At 48.5% G+C, this 25,817-nt stretch overlaps 1 protein-coding gene across 2 annotated transcripts in view; it reads left to right on the top strand.

The window, feature by feature from the left end:
- The window catches only part of MTUS2 (microtubule associated scaffold protein 2), a 640,692-nt gene that overhangs the window by 596,310 nt on the left and 18,565 nt on the right, over positions 1 to 25,817 (top strand). For both annotated transcript variants that reach the window (XM_034665023.1, XM_011219132.3), the window contains one exon: positions 21,478 to 21,692. In XM_034665023.1, the coding sequence (XP_034520914.1) occupies positions 21,478 to 21,692 (215 nt within the window). The remainder of the gene's footprint in view (positions 1 to 21,477; positions 21,693 to 25,817) is intronic.

Consider the following 25,817-nt stretch of genomic DNA (forward strand, 5'->3'; position numbering starts at 1 on the left):
GCTTAAATGCTGTGCCACCCAGGCGCCCCTCTATTTTCAACTTCTTGAGGAGCCCATACTGTTTTTCCAGAGTGGCTGTACCAGCTTGCATTTCCACCAACAGTGTAGGAGGGTTCCCTTTCTCTGCATTCTCGCCAACATCTGTTGTTCCCTGACTTGTTCATTTTGGCCATTCTGACTGGTGTGAGGTGGTAGGTATCTCATTGTGGTTTTGATTTGTATTTCGCTGATGACAAGTGATGTGGAGCACTTTTTTGTGTGTCTGTTGGCCATTTGGATGTCTTCTTTGCATAAATTTCTTTTCATGTCTTATGCCAATTTCTTGATTTAGAGTACGGTTCTTAACATAATTCTGAATGTCTACTCTGTATAAAAGTATTCTAGGTGTTTCATTCAGAGATCAGTATTTTATAATCCATGAACCCAAAGAGTTTATAATCAGTTGGGAAAATGGGCATCGCAGCAGGCGATTGTAACATAAAATGAAGGAAGTAGCTTTCTCCCTACAGTATCTGTTTGCCACAGATGCTGTTCCCTCTGTCATTTTCACTCTCTGAGAGCTCAGGAGTGATCTCATCCACCCGCATGGCTTCAACTACCACCTAACTTCCCTCCCAGGTCCAGGTCCCCAGCCCTGGCCTCTCTTGAGGTCACCTCTTGGTGAATCACGGGCAGTACTACTCTTTGTAGTCAAACAGTTTTATCTCCACCCACTCCATACTCCCCACGTCAAAGCAAAACAAAATGAGATCTCTTCTTCTCCTTCTGTGTTCTTGATTTCATTCAAGTACAAGCTAAGCTAAGGAGGCACCCAAATGAACGGAATAAATCAGACTGAGGGATATTTTTCTCTCGTGTAATGGTCCAAAGACGGCGAGACCCAGGGGTGGCCATGTGTCTGGACGGTCTGCTCCACCATCCCCAAGGCCATGGTCCCTGAATGTTTGGAGCTGATGCATGAAGGAGAACGTTTCAGTCTGAGGGAAAATGAAGGAGAGAAAGTAAAGGGCAAACAGCTCCCTTCTAAAAATATGGTCTAGACATTGCTGTATCACTTCTTTACATCCCTTTGGCCCAAGCAATCACCTGGCTACACAGAGCTGTCAGGGAGACTGGCAGGGCGGCCATTTCAATTTAAAAAAAACTTGGAAAGTATCATGAATGAGAGAAAGAAAAGGAGACAGGGGACAGTTAAACTCAACCATAACTTTTTAGCTCAGTTCTTGACAGCGTATTCATAGAGTAAACTAACACAGAAGACTGATAGTCCTCGCTGTCTCTCCCGCTCCTCATACCTGATACCCAGTGTCACCACCTCCTCTTGATTGTAGTTTTAAAGTATGTCCTCATTCGAATTCCTGTCGTGACGTAGTCTCTCCTTTTGCAAAAATCTCCTCATGAGACCCCCTGCCTCCCTTCCTGCCCCTAATGTCCATCCTCTCTTCCTTCCCAGATTAAAATCCATCAGTCACCAGGCCCATGTTTGCCTGTGAGAAGAACAGGGGTTGCCTCTAGCTAGAGGATCTAGGTGGGAGGAAAAATTACTCTTCACCATATTCCTTCCATGTTATTCGAATTTTCTTGTCTCATCCAGAAAACCAAAACACTATGATAAAGAAAGATCCTTTGGTAGCTTCATATCATGGATAGAATAAATAGAATTCGGACTTTGTAGCACACACACCAGGCCTGCTCTCTGCCCTCCCACACACAACTCCTGCCCCCCCCCATCCCTGCCAGCTTCTCTTGCTTCTTCCTGAACTGGTCTCTCCTACTCTTCCCCCGCCAACCTCCCCAGGCTTGCTAGAAAACTGTCACCTCCATACTGCCCTATCAGGACCTTCCTCCTCAGTGGCACTACCCTGCTGCCATAGCACACGGTATTACTGTCACATTGCTGTCACGGATCATGCATCCATCTGATTCTCACTTCCTGTCACTAGACCAAGGCCCCCCAAGGGGAGGGGCTGTGTTTAGCACTCAAGGTTAGTTTCTGAATACCTGGAGCAAGAGATTTGGTGTTCCACGAGCTTCAGGTCACAGGGGGGAAATTATTTGGGGAGACAGAGTTTATGAGAAAAACTCTTAAAATATTTTTATAGTCACTAAATAAAATAATACAGTGGATTAAATAAAGATAATGTTTACGCCGTTCTGCACTTTCGCATTAATTCCGATTTCCCTGTCTTACCAGAGGCACTCCAGGCTCTCCTTCCCTGCGATCTGCAGCAGATACTTACAGATTAATGCATGCGCCCTGCATAATGAAAGCTGCCACTTACCGAATGCCTGTGAAGTGTCCAGGAGTGTAAATACATGGTCTCTAATTCTCAACATAGTCCTGCGAGGTACGCCTATCTTACAGTTGAGAATATTGAGGCTCAGAGCCACGAGCATCGAGTTGCCCAGGGTTATATGTTCTACAGCGGGGATTTGAACTGGGGTCGCAGACTCCAGTCCCATGCCTGTTTTTCTCATAGTGTTCTGCCTCTCACGCCTGCTCAGAGGCAGTGCTTTTGTCCTGTTTCACTGTCTGCCTCTCCACTCAAATGGTATTGGTTCCCCAGGTTAGGACTGCACTTCTTGGTCGCCCCCTCACTCCAGCACAGTCCCAACACACAGGCAGCAGCTCCTGGGGCTTGCCGCCCGGCTCCCTGCCCCTAACAGGCTGGGCATTCAGTGTTTGGGTCTGAGTTTACTTTTCTTCGGTGTACTCTTCCCATCAAAGCTTCCGTGCACAGCCTCTGTACCTGCTTTGCCATCCACGTTATTTCCCTTTTCTACCCAAACCCTGTTTCTTCTTCTTCAGCTGTGTGAGCTCATGGAGGGCTTCCCCTGTCATGTTGATGTGACATCGTGGTGGGTTTGGGTAGGGGAGGGACTGGAAGGGGCACAGATGGAAACACTTGGTGCCCGGGAAAGGCTAAAAGTGTGGGCTCCTTCCTGACATTTATTCAACATTTATTTAGTCAGATCAGGGGATAAACTGATTTTTTCTTCATAAAAAATGTTCACAAAAACATTCATCATACTTAATGTAATTCCACTGCCTTTTCTTCAAGTCAACAATCTGAAAAAATAAAATTGAGTAGGAAATACCTACTTTTCTTANAAAACATTCATCATACTTAATGTAATTCCACTGCCTTTTCTTCAAGTCAACAATCTGAAAAAATAAAATTGAGTAGGAAATACCTACTTTTCTGTAAGATTATTCTCTTCAGTGATGTTCTAACTCAGAAGGCTTCTTAGGAGAAATTTTAAAGCACTTTACTTTAGATAATAAATCATTTAATCTAAGGAAGCAACCCCATAGTGTACACACAAACACACACACACACACTCAGACACACACAAACACACCGCATCCAGACATAAAGAAAGTGTGCATCAAAACACATTCAGCAGAGACCTGTTGGAATGACAAGGGCTTTCCCTTTGTTCCCCTCACTGTTCTCTTTGGGGAGAGCAGGACAATTGCATTTGGCCAGTTTGTAAGGAGTTGTATGTAGATGCCTGAGTTTACCAGATAGCCGGACACAGCCAGCAGGCAAAAGCCATGCCAGTTATTTTACCAGTACGAATTTAACATAAAGGATTGTTAAATAGGCAACTGAAAAGGCAAAACAAAAACTCTGAGGAAGAAGCTGCAGGTACTCAGAAAGAGGTTAAAATGATTAAAACTTAGAAGCTTGGATAAGGCACTTCACAGAGCTGAGCCTTAGACATCTGATGGGGCGGTCGCTGGTCTCTGAGTTGGAGGAGAAGCTCCTGGGCTGAAGCCAGACCAAAGAGAGAAAGCTGGGTGTCTGGGGAGGAGCTGGCAGAAAAGGCTTCCACGTAAAGGAAACTGCCAGTGCAAAGGCCCTGGGATGGGAATGTGTCTGGACCAGTAGTTCTCACTCTTTGGCATCAGAACCGCCAAGAGGGCTGGGGAAGCAGATTGCAGCCCCCCTCCCCCACTGAGAGTTTCTGAGTCAGCAGGCGGGGGTGGGGAGGCCAAGAATTTGCATTTCAGCTAGTGTTCAGGTGCTGCTGAAGCTGCTGGTCTGGGGATCATACTTTGAGAACCACAGTCCTCAAAATGTTCAAGGAGTGGCAAAGAGGCAAGTGTAGCTGGACCAGGGAGAGTGAACAGGGAGAGAGGAGTGAGAGCTGAGGTCCGGAGGCTGTGGGACCCAGATGCTGGAGGACCTGGAGAGCCATCATGGTGATGTGGCCTCTACCCTGAGTGAGGTGAGGGCTTCGTGCAGAGGAGCAAGTGCTGACGTATAGTCTCCAAGGATTGTCTCTGGCTGCCACCTTAAGACTCAATGGTACAGGGCAGGCACTGAAGCAGCAAGTCTGGGGACTTTCCAATAACCCGGATGAGTGATGATGGTGGCTGCAGCCAGGTCGGTGGCAGTAAGGAGAGCAAAAGTGGCCAGACTCCAGATGTATTTGGGAGGTAGAGCCCACACTGCCTGATTGCAGGGATTTGAAAAGCAAATGGGAGGGGAAAAAAAAAAACAACCGGGATTGGAGGCAGGGACAGATTTTCACCTGTTCTGTGAGGAGCTAGACTCCGAAGAGTAAGAAATGGAGGGTTCGTAGCTAGAGGATGGCATAGGAAGGAGGAGTGTGCTTTTGTTCTGCTTGTTCAAGATAAAAGACTCTCAGACATTTGTAGGGTCTGTGCACGTGCAGCCAGAGACTGAAATCCCTAGGGAGAGAGGGAACAGCAGGAACGAGGCTCAAGAGAAGGCAGGAGGGTGTGGCAGCCTGAAGGAAGCCCCCAAAGTCATCCCCACCCTCATTCCCATAACCTGTGAGTATGTCCCCTCCCGTGGCAAAGGGACTTGGCAAGTGTGATAAAGGTAAGGACCTCGAGGTGGGGGGATTGTCCTTTGGGGCCCAATGTGATCATAAGGGTCCTTAGAAGAGGGAGGTAGAGAAGATGTGTCCCGGGAGCAGGGGCCAGAGAGAGAGATTTGAAGATGCTGTGCCATTGACCTCGAAGACCTAGAAAGGGGCCACGAGCCGAGGAATGCAGGCAGGCTGGAGAAGCTGGGAAAGGCCAGGACAGGGATTCTCCCCAGAGTCTCCAAAAAGGAACACAGCTCTACCGACACCTTGGTGGTTAGCCCAGTGAGATGCATTTTGGATTCACAGAGCTGTAAGATAATAAATTTGAGTTGTTTTAAGCATTAATTTTGTAGTGGTTTGTTACAGCAGGTGCAGGAAATGAAGGCAGGGGTGGAGAGAGAAGGGTGAGGGAACTAATCGTCAAGGAGAGGTTGCCTCCGACAAGACCTAATCTTCCAGAGTAAAGATTCGTTTTTTAGGTTTCAGGATAAGAAACAGTAGGGCTCCATGCCTGTTGAGCTCAGTTTTCTCAACAAAGGAGATGTCAAAGCCGCATGCCCAGTGAGGGCCTTTTAGGGATGAGGAAGTTGAAGCTAGCAGGGAGGTAGGTAGCTTGCCTTAGATCACACGCCAGACACAGCAGAGGCTGGATTCAAACCCAGGCAGTCCGATCCCAGAGCCCACCCTTGTGACCACTTCTCCACATCGCTTCTTTGGAGCAAAGAACTGAGAGCATTTGAAGGGATTGGTATTGGGCTGCGGGGAAGGCTAAGTTGGAGCCATTTTCGGGACTCCGAAGCCCAGTGAAGGGCGTGGCAGTGACCACCATCACGGGGTTCTGGTGGAGTCTGTGGCTGCTGGCTCTGGGAAAGATCCGAAGGCCATGGTACTGGACAGGCCGTTCATGGGTATGTGACAGGTGCATGCTGGGAGGCTGGGGATAGGTGTGGAGAGGAGGCTATAAGCAGGTGCCAGCCTCCATACTGTCCGGGGTGCACGATGGTGGGGAGGGGTAGGTTGTCACTCTATGATTCCAAGTACGATGCGAGGAAGCCGGGAAGCCACACGCAGGAACTTTGAGATAAAGTCGGTATCCTTAGACTCAAACTTGCTAGGAGGGCGTAGGCTCAGAGCTAAGTCTGCACACGCAGGCCAGGTGAGAGAGAACAGATAGGCGTGTGTTCGGACAGGCCGATGGCTCACAGTGGCAGTCGTGAGCAGGTTCCTTAGCCGGGGTAGATACCAGACAGGTGGTAGAGGCTGCGGGTCTTCCACACACCAGCAGAGGCAGCGCTCTGTGGGCTTGGGTACTGAGCACTGGGTCTGGGGCCTTGCTACTCAAAGGGTGGTCCCTAGACCAGCAGCATCCTCGACCAGCTGGTGGCATGTTTGACATGCAAACTCTCAGGGTCCACCCCAACCTCTGAGTCAGTGCCTGCTTAAAAGATCTGCAGATAGTCTGTATCAAAGTTTAACACAAAGCACTGTCTGCTTATGGCAGCATTTCTCAACGGGCAGTGCTTAGACCAGCAGCGTCCGATATATCACCTGCGAACGGGTTAGAGATGCGGATTCTCACCCCCCCCACCCCCAGACCCATGAAATCGCAAGCCCCACTTGTGATTCGGATGCCCACTCCAGTCCGGCAACCACCGGCTTAGGCGGCAGGATCCTCGGGCGGCACGGCCTCGAGACTGCCACAGGTGTGGACTGACTGGGTTCTGCAGCTCAGGCTCCTCTTCTATCAAACAGGATCACAGGGTAGGGATCTTGCCCACTTCGCAGAGATTTTGTGAAGTTCGGTAACCCGTCCACGTAGAGCACGCCGGAGCACCTCCAGCCTGCGGCGAGGGCTCAGTACTTGCCAGCTGTGATGGCACGCACATTGTGCTTTCCCTGTTCAGGTGTGCTTTCCCTTTCTTTCGGCCCGAGACCTTTGTCTGAAAAACTGGATGAGAAAGAAATGTTTGCATCTTCTGGGACCTCGTGTGATGAGAAGCCCCTCTTCTCTGTGATTCTGTTTTTTAAAACAGACATGTAGTGTTTTAACCAGCCAGGAACAGAAAGGGGGATTTCTCTTCTTGGGGATTCTAAGATCACTGTCACGCAGGTCTTGCTACTGAGGACCGCCTTCGGGTCCGTTATGTAAGGTTATGTAAGGTGGACGTGATCGTCTCGGGCTTTGGCTTTGATACAGGCAGTCACTGCCCGGCCTCTCGTGAGACACAGGATGGTGGCGGCAGGTCCTTCTCTGATAACTGTGTCCTCAAACAATGTGTATTTATGGATGTGCGGCAAACCAAAGCAGTAATAACAAACGCTGTGAAAATAATGTTTAGCTAGGGCAGCATTTACCTTTTACACCCTCGCTGAGTAGCTGAGTCTTACCTTCAGTAGATGGGCCCGCTCCATCTAGATGTATGCATGGATTGTGTGTTTCTTACACTTCGTCCCAGCCTAACTTCATGAAGTGTGGAAAATATCCCCGTTTATAATCTTGCAGTGATTCCGTGACCCCTCAAAAACAATCCACAGCTAATATTTATCACTGATCATTTATTTATGATTAATAGAGACCAGGCACAATGCTAAACACCTACTCTCAATTATCCCATTTAAACCTCACACTAACCCTAAGAGGTAGTCTCTGTGTGATCCCCATTTTACAGAGGTTCAATGGGTTAATCCCCTGCACACGAGCATCAGTTAAGGAGCTCAAGCCCAGCTCTGTTGGACACTAGCCCATGCTTCTGCCACAGCACTTGAAGGAGGTCTCTAACCCAGTGCTGTGTAAAGACAGTGAGAGGATTAGCAAGAATGACTGAATCTCTTCGACAAAGTAAGGGAGCTTGTCTTAAGAGCTGCAAGGTGGAATCTGATGTGCATCTCCAGATGTCCCCTACTGACGACACCTGTAGCTTTATTGAGGCCAGCTGGATGGCTCCTCCAGCCTAGCCGGGATCCTGCCGACCTGGTGCTAAGTCCCATGCCGTCCATCCCCAGGCCAGTGTGTGCTAAGACTCCCTGTCTCTCCCAGTGCTCTCTGAGTTTGAATTTGCTCAAAGTCACTTTAAGAAACACCTACATCTAGGAGATGTGTCGGGGAGGACCAGCAATCCCTGTACCGCCAGATAAGAGATTACTCCAGACTTTGCTGTGAAAGAGAGGAGAAGGCAAGGGGGTCAGCGCCCAGAGACAAAGACCCTTTGCTCTTCTTTACTGTCACCTTTATTCATGCTTCAGGATAATCGTAAATCTGTATTACTGTTTCTCAAACAAGTGATGTGTGGCAAGGGGCCTTATAGAAAATAGAAGTCTGATTATGGGAAAGATACAATGTGCTGATCTTGTTCTATGAGTTCTGCTGAACATAGCTCTGGAGGACAGTGCATACATCTGTTAGATCACAGGGCAGCTGTTTGGGCTAAGAAGGCTTCGGGGAAGGTAACTCCCCGCAGCATTCCTAGGCAGAGCGGTCGCGCAGGCCTCGACATTCCAGAGGCCTATGCCCTTCTCCGAAACCTTCCCTCGCCCCCAGTGGCCTCTGTTACATTTTAGCGAGCCAGGTATTATGGACGATGTCATGCCCTACATTAACCCCAACACAGATGCATCCCACTGAGGCCTGTCATGTATAGTAGGTCCTGGACGGGCTCCTTATTTATTGCCAGAGATAGTAACCCCTTCGTATCTCCATCGTCAAGGAATCTTCTGTTTTTCTCTAATAGGAGGGACTGTTCTCATGCACAAAGATTCTCCACAGTCTCTGAGCAGGAGAGGGAGGCAGAGCAAGAAGCCCAAATAAACGTGCCCCCCTTCATATCACATTGTCCAGCAACACAGTTGTCTTGCTATTTTCTGCATTATGCTACGAAATGCCACAGGTGCAGGTGTCTCTGTACACTTTATACCTGGCGATCAGGTAGGCTACCCTTAAAATTGTAACCTTTTCATGGTATTGTTGGGTTCTGTTTGGGATGACACACCCAGCCGCTCTTTCCTACCCTGAAAAGGGGTCAGTGTGATTCATCATCTGTCTCAATTAGATTTTATTTTATTTTCTCTAACTTGCTGTTCTTTCCATCCTCATATTCTAAAGCTCATCAGTCACTCCTTCTTTTACTTGACCAGCTCGTGAAGCCAGATCCACCCCCACCCTCCATGCTGGGTGCAAGGGTCTTGGTCTACACCGGCTGCTATGGTGCCACACATCCTCACCGAACGCTCACTGTAGACCAAGGACGTGCTTGTAGGTTTTCAGCACTGAGAATTTTTACTTTATCAACAGTCTTGAGGCTAGTTCCTTACCCACCTAGCTAGCAGTTGTGTGCTCAGAGAGAGGGGCGCCTCTAAGGATGACGTCTCACCTGCGTGCCCTCAGGTACCCTGCACCTCAGACAGCACTTCCATAGGAATTTCCCGGGATCTTGTTCACATGCGGGTTCTGATTCGGTCCGTCTAAGCTGGGCCTGGGCTTCTGCATTTCTAAGTAGCCCCCAGGTGAGTGGACCACAGTCTGAGCAGGAAGGCGTCAGCACACCACCCTCGGGGGTGAGCCTTGACCAGCCAGACCCCATGCTGGGTGTTCCACACGCATAAACCCTATTTCATCCTGGCTCCACTCTGTGAGGTACAGCTGTCTTCATTTTTTTAGTTGAAGGTCATTTTTCTGAATGTTCCCTCAGTTTTGTTGACTGTATAAATTAGAACAGTCTGCATGTTGGCAGGAAGCCACCACCACGGATGTCATGATTCCCTTGGATGCGGCGAGGTGGCTGTTCTATTCGTCCCAGGGGACACTATTGACGATTAAATGGGGTTTGCCCCTGCGGTGGAGACACCAACCCAGAAACCGGGATAACCTGGAGTTTGAAGGCAAGAACACTTCAGGATCCTGAAAGAGGAGTGGCTTCCCATGCTGCCTTCTCCTTGGCTGGCTGACTGTGCAGGAAGTGATCCCTCAGCCTTGTTCGAGAAAGCACGTGTTTATGGAAAGCTGCCTGGCATTGTGCTAAGTGTGGGAATCCACTGATAAAGGCAACGCGTCTAGTCAGGGCATCAGGCAGGTATTTCCGTTAATCCTAAACACACTCTTGGGCTGTTGCAGATTGCCTAAAATTTGTGGGTAGAAAGAATTTGAGGTGGGCCATTTTGTTCCTTGGAATTGACTTGATGTATTTGGTAGCAATGGAGAGAGGCTGAGATGAGTTAATAGAGGGTTAATAGAGAGTTAATAGAGAAATGCCCATCTTTTTAAAAACTTAGCTCCTAAAGATTTAAAACATTAGTCCTCCATTCCTGTGAAAAACTAAAGTCAGTAAAGCCTTGGACAGAAAATAAAGATAATCACGTATCTGGGAAAACCTCAGAGAGGTATCTCCCAAAACCTGTGGAGAAGACAGAATACCAGGGCCGGGTGATGCATGCATGTGACAGCCTGAAGGAAGGAATGGCTATATTTAAGCCAACTACCACCAAATGCATTGAAATGTCTTATCTGGTAGCCAGTTGATCTTCATACCCACCTAGGAGCAAATAAGGGGCAGGGGCCACCCAAACTCTGGGACGGAAGATTGAAGTCAGCAACTTGCCGTAGAATAGGGTCGCTCCAAGCTGTGGACCTTCGTAAATGATAGCGTCCTGGGAGTTCATTTTCTAGAGCTCTCTGTAGGGTAAGTTCTCCGCAGTGAATAGCAGTCCAGAACTTCAGCTTATGCTCCGTTTAAACATTTTTCAGGACATTATTAAAAGCTCCTTCTAAAAGGGATGTCATCATGGAGAGGACGTTACTTGTACAATTTACGTAACAAGGACTAATTTAAGATAAAATTAAAGGGTCATCTTTTCAATGCCGTTTTGCAAGGAGGAAAAAAATTGAGCACGGTGAATACTCCGTGCAGCCACACAAAGCCATTACCGTCCCGTCCAGAGCTGGGCCTTCAGGACGGTCCCTGTGGAGTGTGTTAGATGAGCTTGTGCCCTGGAGATGCCTTTAAAACTCCACAAGCCCACATGAACCTGGAGGAAAGGAAGGACCGACTCTGTGCAAAACCATTTCCCCATCAAGCCATTTCCTCCTGATGGGCAGTAATGTGATTAGTTCTCATGTAGACAGCATTGTTTTGCTTTTCAAAACGTATGATTATAACCACGCTCTTAATCCCATCTCCTTCCTTGCCTCCATAAATCATCCTTGTCTTTTTCTCCTCGCAGACCAAGAAGGTTACCGATACGCATTGCTCATTACATTCACATACAGGATCAGTCCATTTGTTGAAATGCTCATCCTTTGTCTTAAAGAACACATAAAAATGGCACGAAGCATTTCTTACCGCAAAAGAACCTTGCTAATTGGGGTTTCTCTATCTTTTTTCCTTATATCTCTTTGTTTCCCTTCTTCCGAAATATAAGGCAGAATAGCAGTCCAGTTATTACTGGAAAGAGCATTACCGAGATTCCCATGGATCGAATCCTGGCTGTCCCTTTCTAGCTGTTGTCAGCTTGGACAAGGGACTTCACCCCTCTGAGCCTCCGTTTCCTCTTCTATAAAATCAGAGCAAAAACGCCTGCTTTGCCCAGCTTTGAAATTTGCTGGGAAGATTAAGCAAGGTAGTATTGTGTATTAAAGAATTTTATAAGGAAAACACATGCAAACGCCCAGCATTGATTATCACTCTTAATGTCTCATGTCACAGGGATGAATGATTGTGTACATTTTTCCTGCAGATGAAGTTTACTTATCTCTGTAGGGGACCATGGCGGGGGGGGGGGATCATAACAAAAAACGATATACTCTTCCCTGTCTTCTTCAAGGGAAGACTCTTCTTGATGACCTGGGTCGCCATTTCAATATCCATAGAATTCTAGAAGGCCAGGACAGGAAGGGGTGTTTAGCACTCAAAGTGCCCATAGTAATCAGTCTGCAAGGACTGCTGAAGCAAAACACCACAGACTGGGGAACGTAAGCCACAGAAATTTCTTTCCCTGTGATTCTGGAGGCTGGACGTCCAGAGCAGGGTGCCCCAGGGTTGCTTTCTGCTGAGGCCCCTCTCCTTGGCTTACAGGTGGATATCTTCTCCCTGTGTCCTCACCTGCCCTCTGAACATGGGCATCTCTGGGGTCTCTCCCTCTTCTTAGAAGGACAGCAGTCCAGCTGGATTAGGGCCCACCCTCATGGCCTTATTTTCGCTTAATCACCTCTTCAAGGTCCCTGTCTCCAAAAGCAGTTACATCCCGAGGTATACTGGGGGTTAGGATTTCAACATACGATTTGGAGGGTCAGGGACGCAATTCAGCCCAGAACAGTGCTGTGCCCAACCTCCTCATTTTATAGATGAGAATGTTGAAACCCAGAGAGGTTGAGCGAGATGATTAAACTCCCACAGCAGGTGTCAGCAGAGCCTGGAGCCTAGCCCCATCTGGAGACCAGTGCTCCTCCCGTCCTCCCCCCGCCTGGCCTCACGGCCCCCGCCATCCTCATCTTCTGGTGTGAGGGAACTCTGCTCTGCAGGGTCCAGGGCGGCAGGAAGGCTGGCTCGCTATCAGTCCTGGGGGAATGTGTCAGTGGTGACGAGTGGGCTTTAGTGCAGCGCTTCGGCGCATCCTGACGTGTGTTTGGGAATCTTGAGGTCTCTTATATATCGTCATCCTGTTTGGGGGGGGCCTGTGTTCCCAAAGTTTGACCCACAGGTAAGTACAATGTTTGTGTGCTTTCAAACACACCTTAGGAAGACACCTTTCTGTATCTGTCGCATAGCAGTCACAACTCCTGACATCTGGAAAATGCTCTTTCTCTTAACACGGCCAGATCTTGCATATTCTTCCCGAAACCCTGTCTACCCCCGCAGGGAGAAAGGCACGTCTGTCAAATGGCCCCTGCCTCACTGGGAGAGATTTAATAACTGGAGTCTATCCCAAGGTGTCGGGCTTTGAACACTTCAACACTCGCATAAAATAGACCACGGCACACGAACCACTGTCCTACAGCACATCATCGTTCATCATTAAAGTGGCTTGTCAAAATTCCGGGCCCTGAGTTCTGTGCTTTTCAACAACGTCCAGGAAAGCCCTTCCCGAGTACCGTGGACCAGAGGAGAATCCCCCCATATACCGGCCTCAGATGTGTAGAACTCATCTGTGAATCCAGGCAAGGTTTGTTTGCTGCCTAAGGCTTGGTGTGTCTCCCCAGTGGGACTCCTCCTCCTGTGTTCCCACCTCCTGAAACGGCACCACTGTCCCCCGTCGCTCAGACCTGCCGCCGGATTCATGCCTCCTGACTGCCCCCATCTCCCTCTTCCAATCCATGAGCACATCAAGGTGGCTTTGCCTCCCCAAGCTCAGTGCCCATCCATCCATTCCTCACACTGTTACAGCCTTAGTCCCGTCACCATGAGCTCCGCCGGGACACACACGCATCCTCCTCATTGTTGTCCTTGCCTCCTGCAGTCCATTCTCCATGCTGCCACCAGAGGGATCGTGTAAAAGCTTCCTTAGCCCTTGTTATCCCCACTTTGAGACTGTCTGGGCTTCCCACTGTACCAGAGTAGAGCCCTAACTCCTCCCCAGAGACCACAGGCCCCAAAAGACCTGACCCTGCCTGCCTCTCGAACTTCACCTTGCCCCACTCTCCCCGTCAGGGACCCTTGAGCTCTGTGGCAGTCTTTCTGTTCCTTATGTACCTGAAACATTCAGGTCTCAGGACCTTTGCACTTGTGGTTCCTTCCACATGAGACTCCCTCCCCCCAGCTCTCTGCGCACTGCCTCTTTCTTGTCATTCACAGCTAACTGGATGCTGTCTTCCCAGAAGGACCGCCCTTGTCCATCCCGGCTCAGCCTAACCTGCCCTTTCCCTGGTCCTTTGCTAGCATCACCTTTTTTTTACTTCCCCGCAGTTACTGAAAGCTTTAGCTATCCAAAGTGTTGCTATCTAAAAGTTTTGCTCATTTGTTTATTTTCCCCCATGACAGAGTGTCTTGTTCACACTGTGCCAGGGACGGGGGGTGGCACATGGCAGGGGCTCGGTACGTTCACTTACTGTCTATTGACTGCCGGCCTGTCTATGGATATGACCCTGTCCCACCGGGTGGGACACAGACAGGTAAAGAGATGCAATTCAGAGCAGTGAGTGCCTGCAAGCGCAATGCCAGGGGCTTGCCTCACCGTTGAGATTTACCACCTGCTGCACTGTGACGACCCCACCAGAGAGGCAGAGGAAGGGGGAGGCATCGGCCACGGCTCCCGCGCCTCCTCTGTCGGCCCTAGCCCACTCACACAGTGGCCTTGGCTCACAGTTACCCTTTCTCAGCCTCCACCTGCTCCCTGCAAGCGGAGGTCAGGCCCTTACTGGACGCCCAGTAGGGTTATAGTAGCTGCGATTTCTACAGCGCAAGTGCGTATTCTGTCCCCAGGTCCTGGAGATGCTGCCCGGACCTGCAAAGCTGACAGGAGACCCAGGACTCTCTCCCTGACTCCTTCTGTCTCATGTCTACTCAGCACCTGAACCTTTCATGTTCCATTTCCAGCCCTTCCTTTTCTCTCTCCTTGACATTTTCATCAAAAGGAAGGTCTTGCAGAGAAACTGAGGGTAGGGCTGTGAAGGACGAAGGACAGTGTGGCCAGAACGCAGGCAGCATGTGTGCAGACCAACCCTCTTTGCCTCCCACCTGTCACTGTGGTCTGACAAGTGTAGACAGAGGCATTCGCCACCAGAGGGCATTTTTGCAGGCATTATGGCTCCCCCTAGTGGGCACTGGTTTGTTACAGAATCACTGACCCAAATCCAAAAACTTCACAGCATAAAGATGCTCGTAAACTTTAACCCCGTGTAATTCCACTCCTGGGGATTTATCCTAATGAAAAGCGCAAAGTAATATATGGGTGACGACCAAATTTCCAGCAATAAGGGCGTATAAATTGTCGTACATCAACATGAGACTCTTAGGGAGCCATGAAAATGTTAAGCATGGAAAATTCCTAACAGAATATTACGAATTCACACCACTGCAACAGCTATGAAGGGATCATACAATTGAAAATTTCATCTTTTTTGTGTAGCAAGATTATGGGTAATTTTTCATTTTTTTCCCTTGGAAGTTATTATGTCCGTTTAATTACCCCCCCACCTTCCAAAGAAACCACTTAATCGTCTCCGTAACTGTGGGATCCCCTCCATCGGCATGTGAGATGGTGACTACATTAGTTCCCTAGAGCTGCAGTTACCGAGTCCTGCAGGCTGAGGGGAGCTTCAACAACAGAAATCCACTTTCTCACAGTCGTGGAGGCTGACAGCGCAAGATCGAGGTGTTGGCAGAGCGGTTTCTTCTGAGGCCTCTCTCCTCTTGGGTTTTACAGGTGGGTTCCTTCTCCCTGTCACATCATCTTCCTCCCATAGGCGTCTGTGTCCTTGAAAGACACCAGTCAGATTAGATTAGAGCCGACCCTAATGGCCTCCTGTTAACTTCACTGCCTCTGTAAAAATCCTGTCTCCAAACATGATCATGTCCTGAGGTACTGGGGGTTAACACGTCAACATATGAATTCAGTGACTGTTACAATACTTCTATACTTATATCGGACGTACTAGCATACTTACATATGTATTATATGCTTATATCCTTATATTACCTACATACTTATTATATATTCTTACATACTCAGTATATTAGTAAGTAATATACTTACTATTAATACTTATATTATTATAATGCTTATATAATACTCATGTACTATATAAATACTTATTTATATAGAGCATCATTTCTTTATATTGAGATGATTTTAAAATTGTTACAGCTAAAGGCTGTGTAATATCGTTCCCTACACTCCTATCATGAGCTGTAGAGCCAGGGCTGTATGTACCCATTTTGCTACCTCTTTGGCAAACCAATAAAAAGTTGTAATTATTCAAAAGCTCTTTGGGGCAGCTGTGTACAGAAAACTGATCTTACTCACTGAGTTCTGCTCCTGTCAGTTGATGTATGAACTGTGGTTAACACAGTACTTGTTTACAAATGGTGCCACAGCACATCTTCATGTGTCACACTCGTGAGCTGAGAGGTTGGTATCATTGTATTATGTATATCTGAGGATATGCTAAATGCAGCTTTAATAATATTACATAGTATTATATTACAGTGTATATATACACATCCACACCACGGTATATATTCTTACATACATCCCCCTAGACGTTCTGTTATTTCAAACTGTACAATAGATTCTAATCCTGCTTTTACTTTTCACACTCATGCTTGTGCATTGCAAGTTTTCCATTTTCGTAGCCAATCAAAATCCTGTTATCCTCAAGATTATTGTCTCAGCTTCCTCGGTTTTAAGGATTTATTATTAGGGTGTTTGCCTCTCACTATAAAGTACCAAATGTTTTCACACGAATAGAAATAAAGAAAGAATGAATGAAAGTAAGACTCCAGATGTTGCGTGAGCCTGCATTAATCTCTGTCTGCAAAGTGCCTCAATAGATATATTTTTGAAGACTTGCCAGAAGAAAGAGGATATTTATTTCTTTAGGGACTCCATTCTTGGAGCTGTCCTCCTTGGGGCCCCAGCTGCTCTTCCTATCCAGTATCTTCTGCAGGAGCGGGGCTTGCAACATGGCAGTGTGGGAAGTCTGGAAGTATCACCTCTCTCTTGTAAGAGCAACTGGGAATTTGGAGATTGGAGCTGTACGTGAAAAAATGATTACTTTGCCACTTTATAGACAGCAAAACTGAGGCTTTCACAGCTCATGATTTATTTAAGGCAGCAGTGCAGTTCAGGGACAGCTCTGGAATGAAAACCAATCGTCTCTGAGCCCCCAGATAGATTGCCAGGCCCATGAATCACCCTGCTACTAATTTGAATAAAATAGCAAGTAAGATAGAAGAGTCTTATTAATTCTGACCACTGGATACCATAACCTTTTCAAACCCTGTTGTCTTAATTATGATAGTAATTTTTAAAAAGATTTTATTTTTTTATTTGTCAGGTGGAGAGAGAGAGAGAGAGTGCACAAACAGGGGGAGTGGCAGGCAGAGGGAGAAGCAGGCTCCCCGCCGGGTAAGGAGCCTGATGTGGGACTCGATCCCAGGACCCTGGGATCAAGACCTGAGCCGAAGGCAGATGCTTAACCAACTGAGCCACCCAGGCATCCCAATTATGATAGTAATTTTTAAAATATTTTTTTAACTTTTAAAACATGTAAACAAATAACAGGTTTTTTTCATTAAATGCATATTGTTGCGGGTGTTCACTGGGCAGTGAGTCCTATAATTAAACATACAACCTCCCAGGGAAGAGAAGTGGAAATACGGATACATTTTCATCACAAACAGATTTACACCATCACACTGTTTCTGCATCTTGCCTTTTTTTTTTAATTTAATGATATGTTACAGGTATCATTCCATGATGGCACAAGAAAGATTTACCTTATTTTTTACTGCTTCCCTGTATTGCTTGGTATAAAGGATTTGTCCTATGCATATATTGGATTTATCATTTCTATAACTAGCCCGCAGTACTTCCCCAAGGCAAATCCTGCTGTAGTAATCCCCCGAGATTCACTTCGCTTGTGCACTTGCAAAATTGTTGGCTTCAAAGGCATGCATTGTGTCTTTTCTTTCTCCAGTGTAACTGATCTGTTTTCATTTGTTTCTTTACCTTTTTGTCTGTTTCCTTCCAGCTACACAGCCTGTAGAGTCAACTTACTGCCTTGATTTTCTGGAATTAACAACACTGATAAGAGTATATAATAAATAATTTTTCCCCATACAAAATGGCACTTATCAAAACCAAAATACATGATTAGCATGTTTTATTATTTTCATTTGAGTTTTATATGCTCAATCTATCTCTAGTTAAGAGGCAGTAAGAATGGTTCAGTTCTGTCATATTCCGCATATTATCAGTGTGTGTGTGTGTGCGCACTCCTGCGTGTGTAAGACAGCGTAGTGGTGGGATTTGCATTTCTGTTTCATTTTGCCAGCATATATCCTCATCCCTGTTATACGGAGTTTTCAAATCAGAATATGACCTTTCCTTCTATAAAAACATCTACATTTATCCTCTGAGGTATTTTCCCTGTCATGTTATTTTTTAAATTTTTTCCCATTTTTGTAAAAACTTAGAATTCATGTACCTTATAGTTCGCCATGAAAGTGTACAATTCAGCGGTTTTTAGTATATCCAGAGTTGTGCAACTGTCATCACAAGCTGTTTAGAACATTTTCATCACCCCCCCAAAAAAACCCATGCTTTCGCTGTCACCCCCAAATGCTCCCATCCCTCGCATGTAAATGTTGAAAGATATCCTTGCCCCCCACAGTGGCTTTTCCATCATATTCCCATGAACGGTCCATTGGATGCTACTTTCCTCAGACCCTTCCTGTGTTATCAGAATATTTCACCTTTATCAGCCTTATAGATGAAAAATTGTTTCTTACTTTGGTTTGCATGTACTTAATCAGGAATGGTGCTGACTGCCATGATCCTTTGGCCATTCGTGTCACCTGCTGTGCACCACTTTGTAGACCTACTTTAAATAAAACCAAACATTGTCACTGCTTTGTCCCCATCCTCTGGTGCAGGCTACATGGGGCAAAGACCATCATGAAGTTAGTCCACCCAAATTACAGAAACAAGAGCATCCTCCAAGGAAGCCTTAAGTACCCAGACACCCGCCCTGGGGCTCATTTACCTGTATCCCCGGGCATCACCTGGTGGTGCCCATATTCTTCTCTAGGATGACTCCCATCCTTCCCCCAGTGTAGATACAATTACTCCTCCTCTATTTGGCTCCATTTTCAAAAAAAGACTTATTTATTTATTTTAGAGAGAGAGCACGCACAAGCTGGGGGAAGGGCAGAGGGAGAGAAACTCAAGCAGACTCCGGGCTGAGCACAGAGCATGATGTGGGGTTCAGTCTCCCAATCCTGAGCTCATGACCCAGACTGAAATAAAGAGCTGAACGCTGAACCAACTGAGCCACCCAGGCGCCCTTCTATTTGCCTCAATTTGACTTTGTCTTAATCCATCAACCCCTATTTTTTAAATGGACATTCCATGGTCTTTGTTCAGTGCTATTAAAATCCAGTCACTCCAGGGGGCACCTGGGTGGCTTGGTCAGTTAAGCATCTGCCTTCGGCTCAGGTCATGACCCTAGGGTCCTGGGGTTGAGTCCTGGATTGGGCTCCTTGCTCAGCAGGGAACCTGCTTCTCCCTCTCCCTCTGTCCCCCCACTCATGCTCTCTTGCTCTCTCTCTCTCAGATAAATAAAATATTTTTTAATTAAAATTTTTTTAATTTAAAATTTTTTTAATTATTTAAATTAAATTTAAGAATATTAAAAATTTTTTTTAATTAAAAAATAAAATGAAATCCAGTCACCCCAGAATAAACCTATCTTTATATATACACCTCTTACCTGGTCTATGGATCCTGATAGCTTTTATCACCAGCTAAATTCCCTGGTGAAACCCCTAATAACTTTCCCTGGCTGGAGGGTCTTTGGGAAGAGCCAGAGCTAGGCTGAAGTCAGTGAGCCAGAATTTCCAGGAGCAAGCATTTTCCCAGTGCTGCTTCCAGACCTGAGCCCGTTTGGCTGTTAGTTACTGTCAGATCTTTTTATAGGGAGTGTAGCCTCCAGTGATCAGGCGTAAGGGAGAAGCCTCAACCTTTCCCACCACGACCTCAGCACCAGGCTCCAGAAAGCCTCGGACTGAGTCTGTTATTCACACTAGTATTTGTTAGCACCCCCAGCAATCTGCCCCTTAGGTAAACCTCGCCCAGAAGATTTCCTCGCAGCAGAGGTGACAACAATATTCAGGGGCATTCCTGGCATATGTGATGCTCTAGATGGACCATTTGTGCTACGGTCTCCTCTATACCGCACATCGCTTCCCGTATAACCGTGCGATAATCAGTAATAAGCATTACCTTCCTAAAAAAAAGAAAAAAAAATAAGCATTACCTTCCTGACTTACTACATACACAAGCTAAAAAGAAATTTCATTTTTATTGATTAATATTCAAATGAGAACGCAGTGCCACTTCTGTTGTATTTCTACCACACATGTGTGACCCGACTCTAGTAATGAGGAAGCATCAGACAAACTAAATCGAGAGACATTCTGTAAAATAATGGTCTTTCGTCTTTAAAAGTGTCACGATCCCGAAAATCAAGAACACACCAAGGACTGTCCCAGACAAGGAGAGGGAGGAGACCGTACAGCTAAATGCAACTTGTGATTCACAACTGGATCCTTTCTCAAAGGATATTACAGGGACAGTTGGTGACATTTAAATGGGTCTGAGCATTGGATGGCACCATTGGGTCAGTGCTGATGTCCTGATTTTAATGATTATATAGTGTCATGTAGGAGAGTGTCCTTGTCTGCAGGGAATGTACTCTAAGGAATTCAGGGTTAGTGGGACAACAGGTCCGCATCTTATTCTCAAACGGTTCAGGGGAAAAATATCATTTGTACAATAATTTGTCCTGTACTTCCAAGTTCCAGTATACCTTGGGTGTGTATTTCTGCTCACACCCAGCCCCCTGCTAAGGTGTAGACCCCACCTAACCAGCACATACACCTGCTCGCTCAATTATAAAGTACATGACCATGTTCCCGCAGCTTGTAGCGCAGAGCGGAGGGCATTTGCGGAATGTACGAGGTGTGTGCGTGCACCTCTCTGTGCGCATGTGCTGGGTGTAAGCAGCTCCATTTGACCTAAGCATAGTAGATCGTCAAGGTGTTTTTCTCCTTCTTGGAAGCAGTTTGCAGTCCAGGCAGGATCTTTAACGTGGAAGCAATCACTCCCACTTGCAGCCCAAGCAAAGCAGCCGTGGGGACAGCAGGCTGTGGCACTGTCCCCATCCCCTGCCGGCAGCACAGGAAACACACCAGGGCTGTGTGGGGCAGCATGGCTATGCAAAGGGGTATTGAGCGGTTAGTCCTTCTGGAGGAGAAGAATGGTTGTTACTGAAGCTCCGTCGCCCCTGCACTTTCTCTGAGATAGTTCCACCTGCCATTTCAGCCCCGGAGGGAACAGCCTTCAGTTCTATGTGTCCTCCATCCCCTCAGTCCCCACCTCCCGCCCCCGTCTTGTCTCCAGCTTCCTGGTGCACCCAGGCCCCAAACCTCGATGGGCATAAGAGTCACGGTGGACCTTGTGAAAAGTACATCCTGCGTCCCTGCCCCAGGGGCTCTAACCCACTTAGGGTGCGCCTAGGAGCGTGCCTTTTTAACAAATGCCCGATATTTGATGGCTGTGGTCCGTGTACTCTCAGAGAAGCCCTGCTCTAGTGCAGGAAAACAGGGCTTGCGGTCAGAAAGCCCAAATTTGCCCTCGCAGCTCTTTCTCCGCACACCGGAGGACCTGGGGCAAGTCACCGGAGCTCCCTGGGGCTCAGGTTCAACCTCGACACCCAGGGTCTGTTGTAAGGATCAAATGCAGTAAAAGGCAAAACGCTTTGCAAGCTGCCAAGCTCTACAGAAGCGAAAGTGAGACTCTTGCCCTGCTTATTACGTTAACCTTGGTGATCTGCCGGTGGGTATTATAGACACACGGGTTGGACGCTTTTGGTGCCTCGTAACCGATTTTTTACAAAGGTGTCATTCCCCTGCTCCCCGCCAGCCTTCAGTACAGCCAGGTGCGAGAAACTGCAGAAGGAGAAGGAGGAGCTGGAGAGGCGGTTCGAGGAGCAGGTGCGCAAGCTGGGCTGGCAGCAGCAGGCGGAGCTGCAGGACCTGGAGGAGAGGCTGCAGCTGCAGTTTGAGGCGGAGGTGGTGCGCCTGCAGGAGGAGCAGCGCGCCCAGCTGCTGCGGATCCGGAGTCAGCACGAGGAGCAGGTCAGTGTGCCGCTCCGGGCTCTGCCTCTGCTGCTGGGACACTCCACAGGGAGGGAGAGGGGAGCCAGCGCTGCCGCTTTTGCTGGAAGTCCTGCTCTGCAGGTGAGATTCCGCGAAGTTCGCTCTCCGACTTCATTTCTTCCTACTGTCCCCTCTCTTCCTCCCCTCCAGCCACCCTGGTCTCCCTCCCTCTCCCTTCTTCCCAGGCAGGCTCCCACCTGGGAGCTTTTGCATTATCTATGCCTTCTGCCTGGAATGCTCTCCCTCTAGACGTTCCATGGCTCCCTCTTTCCCTCTCAGCCAGACTTTTCTCCAAAGTCATTTCTCAGTGAGGCCTTTTTTTATCCACACGTACAGCCCCTCCCCTGCCACACACACACTCTTCCTGTCCCCTTCCTACTCTAGTCGCTTATTGCTGTTGAACGAACTATAAATTTTACTGGGGTCCGCTGTTTGTCATCTGTATATGCCACGGAGGGCAGTGATCATCACAAGCAAACGCACCTAGCACTTGTGAGACACCGGGGACTGCTATTAACTCTCTACAGACACTCATCTAATCCTCGCAACAGCCCTGTGAGGTGGGTACTGTTATAGCCCCCATCTTACAGGTGAGAAGACCGAGACCCAGAGGTTAAATAACCTGCCAGAACTCACAGGGCGGGGCATGGAAAAGCTGGGGTGGAACCCAGTCTGGCCCCAGGGTCCGTGCTGTCCAGCACGAGGTTCCAATTGTCCTCCAGGTCTACCAGTGCCTGATGTCTGGCGCCGGACCCAGCCGGCCCTCAGTTCACATCTGCTAAATGAAGGAATGAACTCCTCTGGTTAACCTCAGCCCGGCAGTCTTCGTAGAGAGGGCAGTGCACGCTGGAGCAACTGGGGAGGATTCCCAGGGTCGTGCCGCCCCCCAAGCCAGCTGCCCCTCCAGGACTGGGGTTCAAGCAGCGAGACCCCAGGTCCGCTGGGGGTCTCCCTGTGCTTCTGTGAGAGCTAGCTCAGCTCCTGTCTCCCCTCGTCTTCCCAAGCCCCCAGGGCCCTGATGCCCTAATGCCCACCTTCTAGCAGGGGTGTTATTTCACGGTGTCTGTTTGCGACATCCCTAAAGTAAACGGGCATTAATGAAGAGCACTCTCTAAGTCTCAGGAGCGCGCTGAGTGGCCCTTCATTATCATGAGTATTCGGGCTGCTCTCCTTGGTCGGCTTCCAAATAAATACGCTGTACGGCAGTCCCCAGAGGCTTTTGAAATCAGGAGGCACAAGAGTCATTTCAGAGTAATAATAAGTACTGTTGTTGTAAATTAAAATCTCCCACTGAACAGCCCTTTATTCGGCTTCTCAGGTTAGCACTCTCCTTTTCTAGAGGCCTGTGGAAACCAGACACACCTGCCCGCTTGAGGTCCATTAGACCTCGAGGCCAGGAAACAGAATAGCTGGCAGCTAGAGTTACCTGCTGCAGCTAAGATTAGAACCTGAGCCCCACATCTTGCCTCCTAAGCTCTCGGAGCAGAGCTCCCGTGAATAGACATTTGCACCTGTTGCTGTCCACAGCCTTTGCGGTTTCCTGGCCCCTCGGTACATCTCAAATGCATGCAGAGACCAACTTGTTCTGTGCCTCTCTATCCCTGGGCTGTTCACTGCCAGTTTCACACAGAACGTGTTTTCCCCCACATTCACGAAAAGATTTNGAAAAGATTTCTGGTCTGAAGTACTGGGTTGGTTGAGAAGATGCCAGGAGGCAGGGAGGTGGTCACCAGCTGGAGAAGGTGTTTTGAGGGAGCCCTCTGAGCAAAGGCTCATGCCGGGGTGCAGTGTATGGGAACCACAGAGCCAAAGCCGTAGCTGAGTGGAGCCCGTCCTCTAGTGGAACGCCACTGGGGGCCTCACGAAGTTTCGCCGGTGCAGGCACACGTGCTGTGAGACGTGCTCTGGCCTGGCCGCTGAGCTGGGACACAGCCTTGCAGAGACTTGTTACTGGGAGGGATTGGAAAGAAAGAAGGCCCCGACCTTTCCCCTTGAGAATGAGTTACATAAGCCACCTATGTATATTCCGGAAGTGCTCTGTCTTGGGAAGGCTCTGAGCTGTGTTCTTCTCAATCCTTCATAATAGCCAGTGGTTCATTTATTTAGTCATCGGTGCAAAGATTATTTAGCGAATGCCACTGCATGAAAGGCATTATGGCAGGCGACTGGGAGAGATACCAAGATTCGAGATACCCAGGTTAGAGATCAGGGGCAGTTCTGAGACAAGTACCCAAGAAACTGGTAATAGTGGGTAAGAAGTACAGAGGATGTGTTTAGGAATTTAGGTTACTTCCAGCTATAAGGAAAGGGGAAAGCTTTATGATGGAAATAGCTTCTCAAGACTTTCTATGTGGGTAAACCTTACCTATGGAAACCCCTTGGTTTGGGGGCGGGGGGGTGGTGATTTAAATCTATGAATCATCTGCTGCTTTCCTGACGCTCCCCTTCTCCAGCGGAGAGCCTGCCCGCAGTGGGGAGGAAGATGAAATGCGCCTCAGTCCAGCATCCCGACTTGCAGACGGAATAAATGCCCGCCGATCTGGTGCGGGAGGAGACTCGAGTGCGTGAGCGCCATGGAGACAGGGATGCTCTGTGGTGTGAGTTACCCTCGCGGGAATCTCCACCCTTGGTGGGTCTTTCTTATCAGGGACAGTTGCACTTGGCAATGCTAACTGCACAGGTAGCAGCATCTCTGCTCCTGGATCCTTAAAAATCAAGTTCATCAATCTGGCTTCTCCTCATGCCCCAGCGCCCCACGGCTGGCAGGGGGGATGCGGCGTTGGTTTCGACATGCAGGATTTTCGAGGGCTTTAACTCAACGTGGCAGCTCACTGCTAGGGCAGGCTGACCTCTGAGTTCACTGCGGGAACTCCGGTAGGACAGATCCAGCCATTTGGTCTCCTGGAGGGGCAAAGACTGTCTCCGCCTACACCTGGGGATCACTCTGGGAACTTCTGACAAAACACCCCTCCCTTGTCTTTACCCCACATGAATTAAATCAGAATTGCCCCGGGGGTGGGCTGGCATCGGTGGTCTATAAAAGCTCCCCAGGGCCCAGCACTGCAGGTATCCTGGGACAGGCAGGGCCCAGTCCTGCAGTCTCTGGTTCGGGGCACGAGCAGGGGGCATGGTCTGTTTCTTGGCTTTCCTCAGTGACCTCCAAGATATGGAAGGACTTTGATTTTAAAAGTATGACTAAAAGGTGTTTCATTAAAATCAGCTCTCATTCTATAGCTAGCTACACATTAATAGAAGCCAGGTTGTCAGAGCTTCCCTTTCTTGAAGCACACAGATTTTCACTGTGAATACACATGCTTTTCCCTATTAGCCCCAAGCGTCGTCGCTTCTCTGTCCNCTCTGTCTAGCTCGCAGCCCTCCCTTCTGGGCTGCCTGTGGCTGTTCCCCAGGGGTACTTAGCCTCAGAGCCTAGTATCCAGTGATCAGATGTGTGGCCTTTGACACCATCGCTCCAAGACCCTTGGGCAGTTTGTCTTACTCCCTGACCTGGCCCTGAAGTCACTCTCCTCCAGGGGCCACTGGTTCCTACATGCGCTATGGATTCCGCTCAATAAAGTCTGAGCAGAGCCCTTCTTGAGGTGCGGCCGTCCTCAAGGACCGTCCTTGTCGGTCCTTGGAATTTCCACCATCCTTGTCTCATATCCAGGACCGTCCTTGTCGGTCCTNGGACCGTCCTTGTCGGTCCTTGGAATTTCCACCATCCTTGTCTCATATCCAGGACACACTTCCTACCCTTTCCTGAAGAAATCATCCTTTTAGGCTAGCTGGCAGCCTCAGCATCCCCACGCTCAATCAGAACGAACGGAGGCCACTTTGTGCATCATCTTGCATTATGTCTCTGTGGTCCGATGCAGCAGGTGTCAGCCGCCGGCAGAAGAAACTACGCTCTCCCTAATCAAACAGAATGAAGTCCCCAGGGCCCCTCTGTCTTCCAGCCCCAGAGCCCCCGCACGCTGCGGGGAGGCGGTGCAGGGAAGATAGGGCCTTCTGCACACAGCTGTCCACACGCTGGGCGGCAGGGGACAGGGGCACGCCCCAGGATGCAGTGAAGTCGTACTGGGCCCTCTGGCATGGCTGGCTGCCTGC

The sequence above is a fragment of the Ailuropoda melanoleuca genome, chromosome 7, assembly GCF_002007445.2.
Source record: "Ailuropoda melanoleuca isolate Jingjing chromosome 7, ASM200744v2, whole genome shotgun sequence".
NCBI lineage: Eukaryota > Metazoa > Chordata > Mammalia > Carnivora > Ursidae > Ailuropoda > Ailuropoda melanoleuca.